This window comes from Protopterus annectens, chromosome 14.part0 (assembly GCF_019279795.1).
Source record: "Protopterus annectens isolate FY-2018-M chromosome 14.part0, PAN1.0, whole genome shotgun sequence".
Lineage (NCBI taxonomy): Eukaryota > Metazoa > Chordata > Ceratodontiformes > Protopteridae > Protopterus > Protopterus annectens.
The window spans coordinates 326,155,731-326,176,311 of NC_056748.1; the positions used below are offsets into that span (position 1 = coordinate 326,155,731).

Genomic DNA, 20,581 nt, shown 5'->3' on the forward strand with positions numbered 1-20,581 from the left:
GTACCAAAAGGAAAGAGAGAATGTATTTTATGTCAAGTACAACTGCTCGGCTGGCAATATAGTTTAGCTGCCTGATATACTTTGTGTATCTTCGTACTAAGAAGGTTTTAACATCATTCATACAATGAAGTTTTCACATGCTTTGTTTTGGAACATGAATATTATAAGGTAATCTTGCAGTAACTAGTAGGTAAACCGCTGATTGTTTTGTTGAGCCTTATATAAGTGACCTGACTCAGCCCTCAAAGTTTTGTGTTTGTAGTTTGATTCCTACCTGAGGCAGTCTGTGAAAACAGCAATTATTTATTTTTTGCTGTACTGTTAGTTTTGCTAATTCTGCGGGTAGCTGCGGTGGTGCAGCAGTTAGCGTTGCCGCTTCGCAACAAGGGTTCTGTGGAAAATTGTTCTGCTGTGGCAACGGGAAAAGCTGAAAGGAGAAGTAGTAGTAGTTAGTTTTGCTAATTCTAAGCTTCTGAAAAAAAGATCTTCATTTGACATTTAAATCTCATTCCATGGTAAAATAACCATTATAATTTAAGTATTTTCACTTTTAATTCTAGCAAATTTGCATACCAGTTCCCCACTGCTTTAATTAAATAATCATATTAGTATTAAAAGTGCTTGTATGCGACAGGGAAGAAAGAGGTAGTTGGAACATGTTTTCTGGGAGTGCAGTGAATTGGTGGACTTTAAGGATTCCCTGCAGGATGCACTGTCTTGGATGCTGGGTGGGCCAATTGATCTAATGATGGAGATTTTTCTGAGCTATGATACAGAATCAGAATTGCCTAGGCATGGTAATGCCTTGCTGTGTCTACTAATGGTGGGTGCTAAAAAAGCAATTACTAGAAAATGGAAATCTAAATGTAAACCAACTGTACTAGAAATAGTGAATATAGTAACAGAGGTAAAACAACTGGAATTGAGATCTTCAGAAAAGAGTAGGAGCAAACTACATAGGAAAAAATGTGAATTGTGGGAACAATCCATACAATGGAGGAATGACATTTAAAAGGCGGCAGGACTTAAGCAATTTAATGTTTGACTGAAAAATATTGGTTAGATTATAAGTGATGTATATAATGTTTGCAACTGGGAGTGTGTCACTATGGTTTGTGATGAAAAGTGCTTGCAACTAGGATTGTTTCAGTGTTTTTTGTTTTCATTTATATAAACATATGATTGCCTACTGAATAAATGATGGTTTAATAAAGATGTTTCTTGCTTAAAAAAAGCAGTAATTGAATAATTTATGTAATGTTGCTTAGGTTATATGATATGTAGCAGTATATATGAAGTAAAATATTTATGTTAATTATAGTGTGATTACTTTTATGTGAATGTAAATTTGCCTATGTCACAAGTGATAATGCAATAAAGGTGTTTGGACAATATTAACTAATATTTGGTTATAAATTTCTAGATTACTGCTGTCTAAAATTCTTATGTTTTTAGCCCCTTGAAATACAAACATAATTCCTGTTTTACGTGCTCCTACTGGAACAATTTTGTTTTGATTTATTTACTTCTTTTTTGACTCCTAGATACTACAGGAGGGAGTGGGAAAACCATCCCTGTAAAGAAAATATTAATTTAGAAACTGTTAGTGCGTTAATAGCTTGCCTTTTTCTGATGTTTGTCTGTATGTGTTAAATATGTAGTTCTGTCTTTGTTTAACTGTGTACCTTTGGGTTATATTATTTATGATGTGTCATTGAGAAACAGCATACGAATGTGCTCATACTTTTTATTTATTTTTTTTTATTAAAGATGAAGCAATGGAATCCTGCTTTGAAATTATGGGAGGACAACCTAGTCCTGAGCTAAACAAATGCAAAGCTACTGAGCACGATTTGACTATCTCAGGGGATGACTTAGATGTGGAAGTACCTGTCCAAGAAATTGAAAAAAAGAAGGAAGAGAAAGAAAGTGTTGACAAAGGGGAATCCAGTGCCTATGAGCCATCGGATACCACGAAGTTAAGCACTGCAGGCAGAGCTACACCCACACCTCACAGAACACCAAAGCCAGGTAATAACAGCATCTCATTTTAAATCCAAATAAAAGCTGGAACATTTGATCAGGACAATTAATTAAAACCATTTAGTGCAATATCCTGCGACCAACCCTTGTATGTGATTATAGTCATGAATCAACCGGACTAAACTTGATAAATGTAGCAGAATGACATTTCTTAATTATAAATAAACTATGTTATAGAGTTTAACGCATTCCTTAAAGAAATATAAATTGTTCAATTAATATTTTGGTTATTATGCTAGAATCTGGAAAATTTAGGCATTATTGAGTTCTACTATTAACATTTTAATCTGAGAGTTTTTATTGTTTTCTACTAATCTTTGTCTTTTTACATACAGTTGTTATATTATCAACCTGGCTGCTCTCCCAGGTGACATACTCTTTTTTGATTCCAGCAGGTCATGTCTTTTCTGCTTGAAACTGTTGTGTACAGCATACTTCTAAAATTCTTCATTGGCTCCTTATTCTTATTCCATAACTTGTAAGTGTGAGCCCCTGGATTACAAAAAAATAAGTAAATAAATAAAATTGAAAATAAAGAACAGCAGGTATGAAACATCACTGTACTACCTTTAAAGTTGCTTTGTGCAGGGGGACATACTACCGTCTGAGATTAAAGGGAGTACTCTGAGAACCAGCAGTGTGCATTTTCTCTCATTCAGTCTCACTGTTCTAGGACTCGTACTAATGAATCTTGGAATATCAAATGGTTACTGTTGTCATTATCTGATCTCAGCTTCATGTTTTCTGTTGCTTTTTACCTGAAGTGATTTAATGCAGCTCTTTGTTAAATGTGGTTTTAATGCTTTGGGTTACAGAATGACATCAAGGTACCTGTAGAAGTTATTTGGTACTGTCGGATCCACCTTACTTTGACTTGAATACTTAAGCCAGAGATGAACAGATCCCCCCATTACAAATCTAGTGTGATACAGGCAGTGTCTGTGGCAGCTGAAGTTGTGTTGGTTTTGTTTTCAGCTTTACTTATACCACCTCAGTATAAGGATGTCTGTCGATTCACATTGTTTTATTCTCTTATGAACCATATGGAAATCCCTTTCTCTGGTGAATAAAACCAGGCTATCAGGCTATTATCTTTAGAATGAAGAATGATCAAGCATTTTTATGTGCTTTGTTTTGTACTGTGTCTATCTGCCCTATCCCTATGGAGACCCACCCACTTTAGGCAATGGTCTCTTCATTGGTCCTGGCATGTGAAAACACTACCTCGCATTTTAGGGTGAGAGTCAAGAAAGTGAAACACTATGTATGTAGTCATAGTGAGAGGGGCTTTTGCGTATGCAGGGGTTAGAGAAATTATAACTGGTGAAAAATGTACATATGATATCAGAGCATCACCATGCTGAGTGAACCACTCAGGGTTGCCCCTGCTGAATAAATGGTAGCCTGCTTTACGGTCAGAAAACACTCGATACACAGCAGTAAACAGAAATCTATTTTCTCTCTCTTCCCAAGATAGGAAAGCCAAAAGCTGCTCATTCTTCCTCTGTCCAGCTCTTCTAGCACCTAAGCTTATCCTTGAACTTAAGTGATCTAGGTTACATGGATTTAACCCTCTGTGTCATAGAGTCAGGCAGAATATGTCTTATTTTAATGACTTCTGTTATCCCTAAACATCTCTCCTACCTCTCGACTGCAACATCTTTAGCTGACCTGTCTCTATTATAAAGCAGGATTGGCTCTCTTGATTTTGTAGTTATGCATTCCTGTTGTCAACAATCACTCCGTCTTTAACCCATCCCTTGACATAGAGAATGAGGCTCTGAGTCTACCACAGATGCGTTGTGTACACCTAGCAGCACAGGTGCTGGATGCACTGGTCTGGGGAGGATCATGTTGATTAACCACCGCTAGCTCACCCATCGTGTGGGAAGGCTATCAGCTTCACTTGTTGCGGTAGTGACACCTGCAGCAGTGAGCTTAGCAAGGTTATGCTGCAGTTGTATATCACTTACCGCTGGGTTGCCTTACTTGCAGGCTGCTATAGGAGAAGGTGGCCCAGTCTCTGACATGCAGATGACTCCTACGACTTTCGGTTTACTCAGCTGTCATTCTGAAGGAACAAATGCTCCATATAGCTCTTGCTCCATGGAAAGCAAATTGGTGATTGATCAGGTCACCAGGGTAGAATTAGAAGGTCAGTAAGGATCAGAAGAAAGAAAAAACAATGCATGATCAGTGTCAGCATCTTCAGTGCTTGATGACAGTCATAGGTGTAGTGCTCATGCATGATTTGTATTCTTTAAAGTAAGATTGTGAGAGTGAGTTGTATTACACTACTCTTCCATAATATAAATTCATTGAAAATACACAGGGGAGGTTTATAAAAACAAAAAGGAAAATGCTGACTTGTATTTACAATGGTATACATGACTGATGGATTTGTTTATTTTAAACACCTTTATTGAATTATCATTTGTGACACAGGCAGATTACTTTTATAGAAAATTAATCAAACTATATTAACAAGTTCATATGTTCATAGGAGATTACTGGGCTAATTTTGATTCACAAGGGAGGATTGTACCTGAGCATTTGGAATTATGTGAACTTAAATGGCAACTGTTGATCTGAAGTAGTTAACTTCATTTGATCAGCAACCTGTGGGTATCGGATCCGTTCTGGATCCGAGCCGGCAGCTTTCCAAGCTAGAGATCCGAGCTCCAAGCTCCTCCCCCTTACCCATAACACCCTGCTACCTCCCTCCAGTCCCCAGATCTCATTTGCCACGGCTTCTTGAAGCACGAGAGACTAGCTCCTGGCGGTTTCGTGAGTGATTTATAGGGTTTTTTTTCAGAAATTGGTGTGTGTGTGTATATTTACCAACCCTTAGTATATTTAGTTTCGATTGTTATAATAGTCTGTTAGTGTAGTCTTTCCCTTACCGTTATTTGTGTGTGCGTAGGTGTGTGCGTGTGTTGTCATGGCTGAAGGCCCTAAGGCCATATTTTCTAAATGCTCTGAGTGTGGCCATAAGCTTTCCCCAGCCGATGGCCACACTCCGTGCGTTATTTGCCTTGGGGGTGGCTCACTTAACATCAGGCTGCCAGATCTGTGCTGCCTTTAACCCCCAGGCTTTGAGGGACAGGAGGACCAAGTTAATCCTTGCAGGGCCTTTTGCCCTTGGATTCTGCTTCTTCCTCCTCTCCCTCAGTGGCACCAGCCGCGGCTGTTCAGCCAACTGTCCCTGCTCCCCTGGCCTGGACTCAAAATCCCTCTGTGTCCCAGGGAGAGAGGGACTCCAGAAAGAAGGAGAAAAGAGACAAGGAGCATGACAGGGAGAGGCATAGGAGCCACAAGCGGCGGGCCGATTCTGCCCCCTCGGCCCCGCTGGCTAAGCAGCTCAGTTCTCCCTTGAAGGTCTCCGGGTCTTCCCCCTCTTGGCTCCGTTCTCCACGTTTCTCTCCGGAGCTGGAGGAGGAGACCCAGTCACTTTCGAGGTCATTGAGGTGGCCTTCCTGGCCAGCCTCGGTGGCTTCTAGATCTACTAGGAGCCTTTCAGACGTGGACATGGACCGGATGATGCGTCGCTTCCTCCAGGCCCAAATGCAGATGGGAGTGCTCTTGCCCCCCCCCCGGGGGGGGGGGGAGCTTGGCCCCTTTCTTTGCCCTCATTGCACCTTCTCCGATCCATTATCGGGTTTGGGAGCCGTCAGATCCGGGTAACGTTGGAGCCAGGGAGTCGGCTCCGATAGTAATCGCTATTTTGACGCCGGCTGTACCCTCGAGTTTGTCGGGTCCTTTTTCGGATCCGAGCTCTTGGGGCTGTGAGCCGAGCCTCGGATCCGAAGGGGTGAGTGTCTCTTCGGCTTTGATGCGGTTGGAGCACACTTCTTTTTTGGGTCTGATCGCTTTGGCTCCGGCGCTGATCCACATGTCGGATCCGAGGGGGCTGCTCTCGGATCCTAGGGAGAGTGGGTCACCTTCGACGTCATGGAGTGGGTCCTTTCGAGGGATTCAAGGCCCCCGGCTCGTGCTACGGATCTACCCTCCATTCCCTCGCAGACGGGCCTGTCTTCCATCATCCGGCCCCAGGGACAGCCTGTGTCTACGTCCCAGATGGTTCCCCTAGAGGAACAGGACCTGGTTGGTGAGCCCTCCTCGGACAGCCCCCCCGAGGAGGTTCCTCACAAACGAAAGTGTAAAAGGAGGCACTTGGACTCAGAGTCCCTCACAGAAGACACTGACTTGGAGGAATGGGAAGGTTCCCCCAGGTCATCCCCCGAGGACTTCTCCTTTGGCGACATCATGGAGATGCTGCGAATTAGAGGGGGGGGGTGGTCAGCCCAAAAACCTTCTTCGGATTCTGGAGGCGTTTGACGCAGGCCCATCTGCCTCTTGGGTGTCCCCTCCGGCCGACCCCCTGGTAGATCTTATAACTACCAGGGCATGGAAAGAGCCGGACACTGTAGAGCCTATACCCTGAAAACCAGATAAGATTCTTAGCCTCCCGACAGGATGGTGTGGAGCAAAGGTTTCCCAGTAGATGCCATGGTGGTGGCGGCTGCCACCAAGAAGGAACTGGCACAGGATAGTTCCTTGGTACATCCTCCAGACAAGGAGTCTCGGACGATGGACCGCATTGGAAAGCGGATGTTCGCTTCAACCACCTTCGTAAGGGCGCTGAACTACTTGGCACACGTGATTCGGCTTCATTGGGATCTAATCAAAGAGTACGCTGGGTCACCCCCGGAGTCCATGTCGGCCGAGGACAAACGAACCTTCTCGGCACGAATGGCCACTCTAAAGTCAATATCCAACACATCTAGGGGCGGCTAGAGCCAACGGTGCAGGCATCGCCTTAAGGCATCATGCCTGGCTCCGTCTTTGCAATTTTGAGGAACTTTTCAAGGCGTCCTTTGCGAACTCTCCCTTTGACGGTTCTACGCTGTTTGGCAAGACCGTCCGCGATACGCTACTCCAGAGCGAGAAAGATGGGAAGACGTCTGCCATCGGAATCCGCTTCTCGGTTCCTCAAAGGTCCTTTTCCAGGAACCAGAGAGGACAAAAGAAGATGTGGTTCCAGAAATCTCAACAATCCCGTTTCGCTCCGGGCCCTTCGTCCTTCAGAGGCAGGGAAGGACAAGGTGGACACCGGCCCAGAGGCAGAGGGGGGCCGAAGAATTTCGGGTCGAGGGAACCCTTTTCAGATCGACCCGAGCAGCTACCCTGAGGGGTTGCCCGACTGCTCCTTTCTGGAGGCAGTCGGGGGGCATTTTTCAGAACACCTAGCACATTGGGAGTCCATCACGACAGATCGCTGGGTGCTCCGAGTAATATCCAGAGGTTATTCTATACCCTTCCTAAATCCTCCCCTCAGTCGGGGCACCTCCCCAATATCCCACCCAATCAGAGGGAGGCAGCAGCTTTAGAGATAAAAGAGCTGCTAAGAAAAAGAGCCATCCAGCGCGTCCCCCCAGGCCAGTCCGGATCGGGCAATTACTCCAGGTTCTTTTTGGTGCCAAAAAAGACAGGAGACCTAAGACCAATTCTCGACCTGTCTACACTGAATCTGTCCATTGCCAAAGAGAAATTCAGGATGGTCACCATTCAATCTATTCTCCCCCTGCTGCAGGAGAATGACTGGAATGTGCTCCATACATCCGTACTACCACATTCTAATGGACAGGTGATCCAGGAGATTTCTCCGCTTTCGGTTGGGAGCCAGTTATTATCAGTTCAGGGTCCTCCCTTTTGGCCTCACCACAGCCCTCAGGGTGTTCACCAAGGTCATGGCAGCTGTAGCGGCCCACTTGAGGCTTCAGGGAATACAGGTCTTCCCTTACCTGGACGACTGGCTCCTCCCCGCTCCCACCAGGCATCTACTATGCTCAGTCAGGGATTATTTGGGGATCACCATAAATTATAAATTACAAAAAATTGTCCCTTCAGCCTACTCAGGTCCTGGACTTCATAGGGGCCAGAATAGAGATGCTTCAGTTCAAGGCCTTCTTGACGTCGGACAGACTCCGCAACTTAACTCTCCATGTCTTCTACAGTCTCCGGCCCCACCGGCGGAATTAGTCCTGAGGGCCCTAGGGTCTATGGCGGCGGCCATCAACCTTTCATCCCTAGCCCACTTGAATATGAGGGTTCTTCAATGGACCTTGCAGGTCCAGTGGTCCATCCTTCGACATCCGTTGTACTCCCCTATTCCCCTCAGCAGGGTTTGCAGGGAATTTCTGCTTTGGTGGCTCCATTCTCGAGAGCTTCGAGAAGGGCATCCCTTTTTGATGCCTCTACCCCAAGCCACGGTGACCACGGATGCTTCTCGCCTAGGGTGGGGGGGCATTGCATGGGCAGAACCATCCAAGGCACATGGACTCCAACAGAGACCGTTCTGCATAGATGAGGGCGGTGCTTCTAGCATTGCAGGCTCTCCATGCCCTTCTTCCTCTAGGGACTATTGCAATTCAGACGGACAACATGTTAATGGTCTGGTACATCAACAAACGGTGGGACCAGGTCTTACCCTCTTTGCCGAGAGGCCATGAGAGTTTGGGAGTGGGCGATATCCACCAACCGTTTTCTGCTAGCAACGCACATTCCCGGTCGGTCCAACATTTTAGCGAACAAGCTGAGTCGAACTGTCCTCTCACCTTACGAGTGGTCTCTGAACCCCTTAGTAGCAAAACAGATCTTCCTCAAATGGGGTCAACCTTGCTGCGATCTGTTCACATTGCCTTCAAGCACAAAGTGCAGCGAGGTTTTTGCTCTAATCCCTCCACTGGGGGGAGAGTCCCAGAGACGCTCCGGTTCATGCTTGGCCATCCGGTCTTCTTTATGCTTATCCTCCTCTCCCGTTAATGACAAAATTCTTGCAGAAAGCTCATCGGTTGGGGAGCAGGGTTATCCTCATAGCCCCGTTCTGGCCTCGTCAAACCTGGTTCCCATACCTGCGGTCTCATCTCATAGCTCCTCCCTGGATCTTAGATCCCATTCCGGATCTGATTTCTCATCCTTTGGGATTGAAAACCCCGAACCTGGATGACGTCAAGCTTTCCGCTTGGTTGATCCAGTTCCGTTAGTGGCTAGGACTCCCGGCATCTTGTCCGCAATTAAATCTATTCTGGTGGTGGCACATAAGCCTTCTACCAGGAAAGTCTACAACAGTAAATGGAAACGTTTTTCTATTTGGGCCGGGCATAGGAATTTGGACACCTTTACGGCTCCCATTCCAGCAGTACTTGAGTTCTTATCCCACATTTTTCATCAGGGGGCCAGTTCTTCAACTGTGAAGGTTCAAATGGCGGCCATTTCCCACTTCCACATCAGAGACAATCTTGGCCCCTTAGCTTCCTCTAAGATTTGCAAAGCCTTCTTGAAGGGCACTTTTCTTTTAAGACCTCCTGTCAAGAATGCGGTTCCTCCGTGGGATCTAACCTTAGTCCTCCAGGCTCTTACTGTCCCCCCTTTGAACCTGCAGCTTCGGTTGACTTAAAGTATTTGTCTTGGAAAACTGCCTTCTTGATTGTTATTACCTCAGCTAGAAGGGTATCAGAACTTCAGGCCCTTTGTTCTAAACCTCCGTATCTTGTCTTCCATAAAGACAGAGTTTCTCTCATGACTAATCCCTCCTTTTTACCTAAAGTGGCTTCCGAGGCTAACATCAACCAATCCATTAATCTGCCTGATGTTCTTCATTCCACATTGCTGCAGTCCTAACTATTGGGGTAGTCCGCTGTCCAGTCGGCCCGAATACCAAAGTATATGGCTGACGTCGGTCAGGGCGCATTAGACTGACGTCAGTACGTCAGGGTACTAATGCGCATGACCGACGTCATATCCTCAGTCTTTTTTGCCGCATGGTCCGATGCAGAAGCAATTTTGCGAGTGCAGGTTGGCGTTCTGAAAGTTTCTGAAGTCAGAGTTTCAGACCGAATCAAAGTTGGCTAAGTACCCCGTTGGGGAATATTTTGTTTTTTCTTGCCTCAGTATTTAACCGGATGTCAGAAAAAGTGAATAACTGTATTTCTTGTGGGAAACAGATACCTCATAGGGATTACCATACTTTGTGTATACCTTGTTTAGGGCCTGAGCACGACGTTGTTGGATGCCGCTCTTGTGCTAGATTTAACAAACGCACTATTAAGAGAAGGTTAGACTGTGCCAGGTTAGTGTTTGGGAAGCGTTGTAATTATAAAATGCCGCCGGATGCTCCGGCCGCTTCGCTACAAAACGCAAAGATAAAGCAGCAAAGCCTAGGGTGGAGGAACCGACAGTCCCAGACGTCGGTTCTTTGGAAGGCTCAGTGGAGCCGGAGGTTTTGCCAGGTGTCTCTTTGGAGTCTCAGGGAGAGACTTTACTGTTACAGGATGTATCCTCTCAGGAAGTAGGCCAGGCTGAGGGGGCTTCTCAGGTGGCTGTTCTTCCCTCTCTTCCTAAGGTGGTTAGAGCCTCCCCTTCAGTTTCCAAGGCTTCCTTGAGGGGCAGGCCAAATTTAGCTTCTGTGGGGGTTTCTCCTAGTGCTTCAGGATCTTTGCCTAAGAAACATATGCTTAAAATGGCAGAGGATTTGATTACTATGATTACGGGTTCTATGCCCCTTCCTGATAAGAGGCCGAGCGTGGAACCTGACTTTGAGGATTTTGAGCAATGCTCGAGGCTTGAGTCTTCGGCTGAAGACTTGCAGGAGTACCCTCCTTATTCTGATTCTGATGTGGATGATTCTACTCCTTCTGCTTCTCCTCCTGAGGATTTTTCATTTTCAGAGACTCTGCATTCCATGAGGGAGCATTTTAAATGGGAAGGTCAAGATTTCTCTGATTCCAGGAAAAGGCTTAGGGAATTCTTGTCTTTACCGCAGCATAGGCCTTTAGCTATACCTCCTGTTTTGAATGTGGTGGAAGATGTGTTTGCAGAGGCTTCCCTGAATCCTGATTCTTTGCCTCCTGCCCCAGTTAAACCGGATAGGTATTATAGGGTGCCTGAAGCTCATAAGTATCTTTTAAGAGTCCTAGGGCAGACCCAGAAACTGTCTCTCAGGGGCCTAAAGGTGTGAAGGCCTCAGTTGTTAAAAATCCTGTCCCTCCTGATAAAGAGGCAAGGGCTTTGGATAGATGGGGAAAGAAAGTGTATACTTCTTCCACTTTAGCCATGAGGCATTGAATTGTCAGTTTCACATGTTAAAATATCAGAATTATCTTCTGTCACAGTTGAAATCTAAGGTGGATGCTCTGGCTGAAGGTATTGAGTGTAAAGAGTTGCAGGATTTAGTTCATGTGTCTGAACAGGTGGGTAAACATTCCTTGCAGTGTGGTTTTGATGCTGTGCAGGCCTCCTCCAGGGTGGCTGCCACTGGTTCTGTTCTTCGTAGGCACGCCTGGCTGAGAGATCAGAATTTAGCTGAGCATGTTAAGACAAGGATTTTGGATGCTCCTTTACAGTCTGATGTGTTGTTTGGTTCGCCTGTGGAAGCAGTTTTGAAGAAAATGGAGGACAAGGCTAAGTCTATGCAAACTGTTAAAGATTTTTGCAGGTGCAGCCTCCGAAGTTTAGTAGAAATTGGCCTACTAAGGGATGGACTTATCCTGCTTATAATTCCCAGTCTAGGGGTAGGTCTAGACGTGGTAGGGGCAGAGCTCAGGGTTCTTTTAGGCCTAGGTCAGGGAGTTTCCCTGCTCAGACTTCTGGTGAGGGCAGGGGTCAGTCCTTTCGTAAGCAGACCCAATGACCTGCCTTTTCAGCTGCCAGTACGTTCTCGCCTGGCAGCACCTTTGGGAGGAAGGCTGTCTCTTTTCAAAGAAAATTGGGATTTAATTACCCAAGACAGATGGGTTCTGGATATTATTCACCACGGTTACAGGTTTTATTTCCATACCTTGCCTCCTTTCAAAGGCATGCCAGACATTCCTCCTCTTCAAAGAACAGAGGCTCACAAGCAAATTTCTCTGTTGCTCCAAATAGGGGCCATTCAGTCAGTTCCTGTGCCGGAAAGGGGCCTAGGATTTTATTCTCGCCTGTTCCTAGTACCAAAGAAGGGGAACACGTGGAGACCAATTCTGGATTTATCTATCCTCAACACTTATCTGGACATTCCCAAGTTCAAAATGTTGACGTTACAACAGCTTTTACCTCTGCTGGGCAAAGATCACTGGATGGTAACTTTAGATCTCAAGGAAGCTTACCTTCATGTGCCAATAAGACTAAGTTGCAGGAAGTATCTGCGTTTTCGAGCTGGAAATTCTCATTATCAGTTCTCTGCATTGCCCTTTGGCTTATCTACTGCCCAGAGTATTCACAAAGGTTCTGGCTCCAGTGATAGCTTACTTCAGGCTAAAAGGAATCCAAATCTATCCTTACTTGGACGACTGCCTGATTCTGGCTCAAGAAAAGAAGATCTTCTACAGCATCTGGAATATGTCATAGCAGTGCTAAGATGCCTAGGGTATTCTGTGAACGAAATAAAGTCCAGTCTAGTACCCTCTCAAGACATGTGCTTTCTGGGTGTGAGACTGAATACAGCAGCCCAGATGGCCTTTTAACCCCGGACAAACAAAAGAATCTTTCCAGTTACTTCCATCATCTATCTCTTCAGTCCGGGCTGACTGCAAGGACAGTCCTTCAAGCCTTAGGGTTCATGGCATCTTGTATTCTGGTGCTTCCCAATGCCAAACTGCATATGAGGAAGCTACAATGGTATCTCAAAAATCTGTGGACACAGCACTGCCAGGATTTGGACACTGTCATTCAAATAATACCTTGCATTCAAAAGGAATTTTGTGGTGGGCTCAGGAATGTCACCTAAACAAGGGACTCTCTGTGACCCGGCCAGAGGCAAGTCAGATTCTAACGACAGATGCCTCAGATATTGCTTGGGGAGCTCATCTAAATGGAAAGTGGATACAAGACAAGTGGCCTGCCAGACTACAGCATCTACATATCAACATGAAAGAGATGTTAGCAGTTCAGTTTGCATTAATTGCTTTCAAGGAGTTACTTCTTCCAGGGCAGGTGTTGATTCTAACAGACAACACAACTGTCATGTGGTACATCAACAAACAAGGGGGAACACATTCTTACCCATTGTGCAGACAAGCAATGCTTTTATGGGAGACTCCACTAAACCACCAGCTGCCAAAGTTTTGCACGAAGGGATTTCATCACACAGCTTGGAAAGTGGATGCTCTTTCTTTCAGTTGGAAAAATCTTCATGTGTATGCCTTTCCACCTCTGCCTCTTCTTCCAAAGGTGCTTCTAAAGGTCAGACAAGACAAGCCAAGGATGATTTTAATAGCTCCAGATTGGCCTCGGCAGCACTGGTACCCATTACTGAGGAATCTGGTAAGGAAGCCTCCATGGCCTTTGCCCTTGATTCCACACCTGTTGTCTCAGAGGGACGGTCATCTGCTCAATGTCAAGCTTCACTCTCTACATCTAACAGCCTGGCATATTCTGTTTTGAAAGACAGCAGGTCTCAGCTTCCTCAACAAGTTTTAAATGTGATTATGGAAGCCAGAAGACCTAGTACAAGGAAAGTGTACGCAGAAAAATGGAAGAGATTTTTGTTTTGGAGTGCAGCAAACAATTTGGAGATTACTGAGACAAATTTGAGTGTGGCTCTTCAATATCTTACTGAGTTACTGGACAAAGGTTTGTCTTTCTCTTCCATTAAGATTCATGCTGCAGCAATTTCAGCTCACTATGATTGTGACCCACCATTGTTTTCGCATCCTTTGTTCAAGCAATTTCTTAGAGGGGCAAAGAATATAAGACCCCACGTAGAGCTCCTACTCCTGCTTGGGATCTCAATTTTGTGTTGGAGAAACTTACTCTACAACCTTTTGAGCCTCATGGCTACTGCTGAATTGAAATACTTGTCATGGAAGACTGCTTTTGTTGGCCATTACTTCTGCAAGAAGGGTTTCTGAGTTGCAGGCCCTTATGGCAGTGGAGCCTTTTTTGATTTTCCATAAGGATAGGGTATCTTTACGTACTAATCCTTCCTTTATGCCTAAGGTGGTTTCTAGTGTGGCTTTAAACCAAACTATTCATTTGCCTACCTTTTATGCAGATCCCCAAAATAAAGGGGAAAAGATTTTGCACACTTTAGATGTACACAGGCTATTACGTTATTATTTGAGCAGGACTAAGGATTTTAGACAGTCTCAGCAGTTGTTTGTTTCTTTTGCTTTGAGTTCAAAGGGCAAGCCTGTGTCAAAACAAACTATTTCTAGGTGGATTGGGTGTTGCATTACTTTTGTTATTCCCATCATGGCAAGGAGATTCCAGCTGGGATTAGGCCTCATTCCACTAGGGCTACTGCCACTTCCACAGCATTTCTAGGGGGTGGCAACTAAGGATATTTTGGAGGCAGCTACTTGGAGTTCAGTGCATACTTTCTCTAAGCATTATCACCTTCCTCTCTACTCTAAGTCTAGGGCTGGTTTTGCCACAGCTATTTTGCAAGGCATGTTGTCAGTTCCTGCTTCCTTATGATTTGCCAGCCTCCCTTACCTCTGCTTTGGGATTCTACCCAATAGTTAGGACTGCAGCAATGTGGAATGAAGAACATAGTACAGTTTTGTACCTACCATAAATGTAGATGTTCGAGGATCCACATTGCTGCAGTCCAATTTACCCTCCCTCCTTCCCTCTCTGTTTAGGGGTGGTTGTGTAGGTGAGGTTATATTCTGCTGATTATGTATATATTGTATATATATTGTTTGGTGCAGGTATTGTGGGAGTTTTTGGTTTTTGGCCTTATCTTTTCAGGGTCTTCTGACATCTGGGGCAAGAAAAGACTGAGGATATGACGTCGGTCATGCGCATTAGTACCCTGACGTACTGACGTCAGTCTAATGCGCCCTGACCGACGTCAGCCATATACTTTGGTATTCGGGCCGACTGGACAGCGGACTACCCCAATAGTTAGGACTGCAGCAATGTGGATCCTCGAACATCTACATTTATGGTAGGTACAAAACTGTACTTTTTCTTTCCTAACTACCAGAACAAAGGGGAGTACAGACTCCATTCATTAGATGTGCATAGACTGTTGCGCTTTTATTTGCCCAGAATTGCTGCCTCTTGTATGTCGGAGCAGCTCTTTGTTTCCTTTGCTAAGCCAGTAACGAAGGTGACTCTAGCTAGGTGGATAACTCAATGCATTTTACTCACGTACAAAATTTCTGGTCAACCTGAGCCCGTGGGGGTTCATGCTCATTCTACCTGTTCTATGGCTACCTCTGCTGCTTTTTGGTCACGGGTACCCTTGGATGATATTTGTTCTGTGGCTACTTGGGCTTCCTCTCATACCTTTATTTCACATTATAAATTAGATTTGATATCCTGAGGGAGGGCAACCTTCGGCTCTGCAGTGCTCCGGAATATCCTTCCTTGAGGACCTCCCAAGTTTTTGGTAGCTGGGGACTCTGTCCCACAGGTTGCTGATCAAATGAAGTTAACTACTTCAGATAAAGAAGTTAATGTACTCACCATAGCGTTCCATCTGAGTAGGTAACTTCATTTGTCAGCAACCGACACCCCCCTCCGTCCCCCTAACCTGTAGTTCGTTACCTGAATGATTAATTGTCTCACTCCTGGGAGGTATCAGGTTAGGATGTTCAGGTGGTTTGTTTTGGTGCTGTATGATAATCTGGCAAACTCGATCTGAGGACTGGAGGGAGGTAGCAGGGTGTTATGGGTAAGGGGGAGGAGCTTGGAGCTCGGATCTCTAGCTTGGAAAGCTGCCGGATCGGATCTGATACCCACAGGTTGCTGACAAATGAAGTTACCTACTCAGATGGAATGTTATGGTGAGTACATAACTTCTTTTTGAATGCTACTATGACCCCTGGGTTAAATGAAAACGTTATTATAAACTGCATTTTAAATTTGAGAAATTATAAAAGGTTTTAATTTTATTGTGTATGTGTTTTATATGCATTTTTATATAAACAAAAAGTTTATTTTATTAATGAGTTAATTGTGTACTTAATTACTAAGGAAAGGTCATTGGTTTATTGTGTCAGGTGATTTTAAGGTAACTTCTGTATAAGGAATGTGTTTTTGAAATTTGTTAGTTCTGAAGAAGTCCCTACAAGCTACTGAGACGAAAGCATTTAACTAGTTTGAAGTAATAAAGTTGGATTCCAGTTCTTTATCTTTGGTCTGTTGTGCCTCAACAGTTTTTGGTATTTAGTTCCTCAGTTCTTCATTTGGCAGGCTCTTAGTGTGCACCTCCACATATGTGGGTTTGTATGTCTTGACTTTGTCTTGTGTGAGAGGGAAGTTGTGCTGACAACCTGTTGTGTGTCATGATTATTGTTATGTGAGAGGACCGATTCTAATTTCATGGTATAGTTGCATCTCTCACAAACTGTATTTGTTTGCTTTAGGAGCAAGTGGTTGTCAGTATACATAAGGCAATCACTGCATTGCTGAGGATGCCCATGTCAATCAGGTTGGCTGGAGAAATGGTGAGAAACTGTCTATCCATTATGGCAGGTATATATTGCAGTAACTAGTGGGGATGGGCTAGATGGGCCAGGGTTTGCGTGCAAGATTAACAAAGGCGGCCATTCTGTGGAAGACTAAGTGTGGAAGACTGTGTCAGTGCCTCAGAATGCACAGCTGAGTTGTGTGCTGGGTAGCAATGTGCAACTGTGTTGTGCACAGAGAAACAGTGGAGCTAAGGAGGATTCTCTAGTGGATATCAAGGAAACAATGTGTTTTTAAGTGTTTGCATCTATACACATCAGCTCTAAACCCCGTGGCATGGTGCACAGCTACACTTAGGTTCATATTTGCAAACATAGAATATTTAACAGTATATGGAATGAAGTATAAAAAATAAAAAGAAAAAGCAGCTAAATCCTTTTGCTTCCTGACTGTTTTTTTTTTTTTGGTATGGAATGTATAATCTAAGCAACATTATATAAAAGATTCAGTTTCTGCCTTCTCTTATATCTTTATTCACTACTTCAAGTATAGTTGGCTTAAATTTTAATTTCTATTTTCTAGTAAGTGCTTTTTGGCGGCCACCAGAATTAAACTTAACCAGGTCTTACTGTGTCTAGTTGACTCAGATCCCCAGCTCACCGTATCTTTTCTTAGTTGTAGCCACTTGCTAACCCAATATTTCTGACAAAGTACTCTGTAGGGAGCTTTTAAAATATGCCAGCTGATTATGCTCCCACCATATTTGCCCCCATTTACCTCTTTTTTTCCCTCCATTATAGCTCCAACATTTGCTGTCTACCTGAGGAGGAATTATTTGAAGTCTGCTTGGGGTATAAAAATACCTATGAAAATACTTCCAGGCAAAAAATCTAAATCTTCTAAACCTTCTAGACTTTGTTGCATATTTGGGAGCCATACATATATCCTCCCATCGTTGCCTTGTAAATATTTTTTCCAATCTCTCTCCTCAATCTTTTCTAACCTCCTCTGATTAGCTGTTATAGTTATCATGCAATATTTTACATGCTGTACTAAATATCCCTTTTTAACAGCATTTTCTGTTCTAGATTCAACTAAAATCTGTACCAGAGCATTCCCCCATCTCTTTCACTTTGTCTCTGCCCTGATAGCAATCACTGGTAGCAAAGGCACTCTCTAGTCTGCTGTCCAACTGTTATCTTGGTCTCATCCCATTGTGTTACCTTACCCTATCAAGTTATTTGTTCCCAATACCTTGGTTTATTTGCTAGTTTTCTACATTAAATTGCACCCCTTCTTGACTATTTTCTGTACCCCTATTTGCAGTCATCCCTATTGGCAAAATCTCCTTTCTCCATTCTTGTGTTGGCTTAGTTCTTGAAATACTTTCTGCTACTTTATGAATATAATATAGTATTCTGCATGGTTGTTATTCTCCTTGAAGACCTTCATCCAAAAGCCCACTCTTTCCTCATTTCTTGAGCTTTCCCCCTGCTTCATCATCATGTCTTTCCACTGTGAATTATAACATTCTGCTTGTGTTATATATATGAACCTTAACTGTGTAGCTCTAAAATATTCCTTCAAGTCAGGTAGTCCCAAACCACTTTGTCCTTTTGGAAAAATCAGCTTATCTCATTTAAGTCTTGCTCTCTTCCCGCAGATGAAGTTCTTCAGATATTTATTAATTGTTGTCTTCAACTTCTCCTGTGCTTGTTAAAAATATACCTGACCCACAGTGGGAGTTGGTATAATGGTTAAGGTGTTTACCTCAGACACAAGATTCAAGGTTTGATCCTTACCTTTGAAAGGGAAATTGGCTAGACTTAAAATGGCCCACAAGGGTAGCTAGCCTAGTACTTGCTTATGATCTAAATGTCACTGCTTGTATCCGTAAACAAGAACTTCCAGTTTCTCAGTTTTTGGAATCTTTTGTTTAGTTTGTCTCCACATGTCCATAACTGCCATACCATAACAGAAGACTTTTTATTCCATACTCTTAAATACTTCATCTTATCTTGTCCCAGTAAATGGGGATATTGCTGAACTAATTTGCATGTGGGTACCTAATTTCTGACATTAATTTTTGTATCGTAAAAAGACTTGAAACTGCCACAAAATATTTCACAACACTAAGATGTTATTTTCTGTATTTATCAGGTACAAAATAATATCATCTGCAAATAAAGACAACTGTTCTTGATTATCATATGAATTATATCTTTGTATTTCTGAGTCTCTTATTTTCTTTACCAGTGGCTCTAAATGTAAAGCACATAACAATGGTGAAAGAGGATATCCCCTTTCAGGCACAACTTTTCAGAGAGGAATCCTCCCAGTTTAATTCTTGACTCGATCCTTCATCCATCCATTCACAACCCTTTTTCTGATTTTTGCATATGTGGTTGGGGTGTCACTTCAACAATGACAGTCCTCTAGAGCCAAGGTTCACACCACTGGGTTGCAAGCCCTACAGCAGCTGTTCTTCTACACCTTACACTTGCATGCGCAGTCATACCTATGGCAAGTTTAGAATGTCCAGTCCACCTACTGTATGTATTTGTAATATGGGAGGATACTGGAGTACCCGGGGGAAACCCATGCCAATATAGGTAGTACAAGCAAACATCGGGTAGAAGGCACCCTAGCCAAGAATCAGACTGGAGAACCTCTTGCTGTGAGATGGTGGCACTGCTGTCTGCTACACCATTTACTCTAAATAACCCTGTTATTGTGTCAAGGAATGCAAATGCTCCCATTGCCCTATGCATAAAATCCCATCTTCATCTGTGGAATGCTTTCTCTGCATTAAGACAGACCAACAACAATGGAATTCTTTTCAGTTCTGCTTCCCTCTGGATCATCATTGCTTTATTAATTTTGTCAAATGTTTGCCTTCTCTCACAAAACCACACTGATCCATAGCTATCAATTTTGGCAACATCTTTGCCATTCCTTTAGCTAGTCTAGACTTAAACACTGTGTAGTCATGGTTTAAAATTGAAATGGGTCTTTATGAAGCTGGGTCTGGCAGATCTTTACCGTCTTTGGGCAATGCAGCCACCACAGCTTTCTACCAAGATGTTAATGCTTCTCCACCTTTTAAAATACTTTTAAAAATCTTTCATATATTTATCACTTTCTTCCCCCTTAATTTGCAGACTTCCACAGGAATACCATCTATTTCTGAAGACTTTCCTATAGATTGGTTATGCATCACCATTTTTATCTCATCTCCTCGTATATCAACTATTAGTTTTGACCGTCATCTACCTGTAACCTTGGTATAATTTAAGTCCTCCATCAATATTTCCTTTTGTACTCTTTCTTGATTTCCACATTTATCTGCTTTATACAAACTTTCATAAAAATTTAGAACTCTCATGGTGTTTGGCTATTTTTCTTGATATAGACTCCCTAAGTTTGGTGAAAGCCCTTCCTGCTTTCTGTTGCCTAAGCCATTGTGCTAAAGGTTTTTGTGCTCTGGAGTTATCAGAAATACATGTTTAATAGCCATCTATCTAACCTCATGTATAATTAATCAAATACTCTTATTTTGTGTTTAGCACTCTGCAGTTGCAACTCTTCTGTCTCTGTAAGATTCCCCTTATTGAGCAATACTTCAATTTTTGTCAGCTTCTCTAAATAATTTGTGTTACTTCTTAACCATATATTTTTCTTTTTATCTTTCTCTTTTATTTCTACTCTATTTTTAAACTCTTTTTTTTATTTTATCCCACTTATGAGCTATAATTTCTGAAGAAGTTTCTATCTTCTTTAATAACCCTTGAATAATTTCTACTACCCATTCCTTAAATTCCTGTCTTTTAAACAGGTAGGAGGAAAAGTACCAGTATGTCATTTTTCCTTCATTTACTAGCGTTTCTGTCTTAGTTTTTATTGATGCATGATGTGAAACAGTTATTGGATGGGTGTCTAAGCTTTCTATTAAATGTACTTGTTCCTGTGAGATATAATTTATATCAAGCCTACCCCAGTTACTGTACCTTGGGGAGTAATATGTACATTCTGTCAGAGTTCCCACTACTGAATTCACATCTTGTATACCAAATATTTTCATAAATTCCTTCAGAAATCTACCCTATTGTATTATATTTTCCTTAGGTCCCCTGATACA

At 43.2% G+C, this 20,581-nt stretch overlaps 1 protein-coding gene across 5 annotated transcripts in view; it reads left to right on the forward strand.

The window, feature by feature from the left end:
- ATE1 (arginyltransferase 1) overlaps nt 1-20,581 on the forward strand; it is a 2,674,296-nt gene that overhangs the window by 438,427 nt on the left and 2,215,288 nt on the right. For all 5 annotated transcript variants that reach the window (XM_044056055.1, XM_044056058.1, XM_044056057.1 and 2 more), the window contains exon 5: nt 1,771-2,031. In XM_044056055.1, the coding sequence (XP_043911990.1) occupies nt 1,771-2,031 (261 nt within the window). The remainder of the gene's footprint in view (nt 1-1,770; nt 2,032-20,581) is intronic.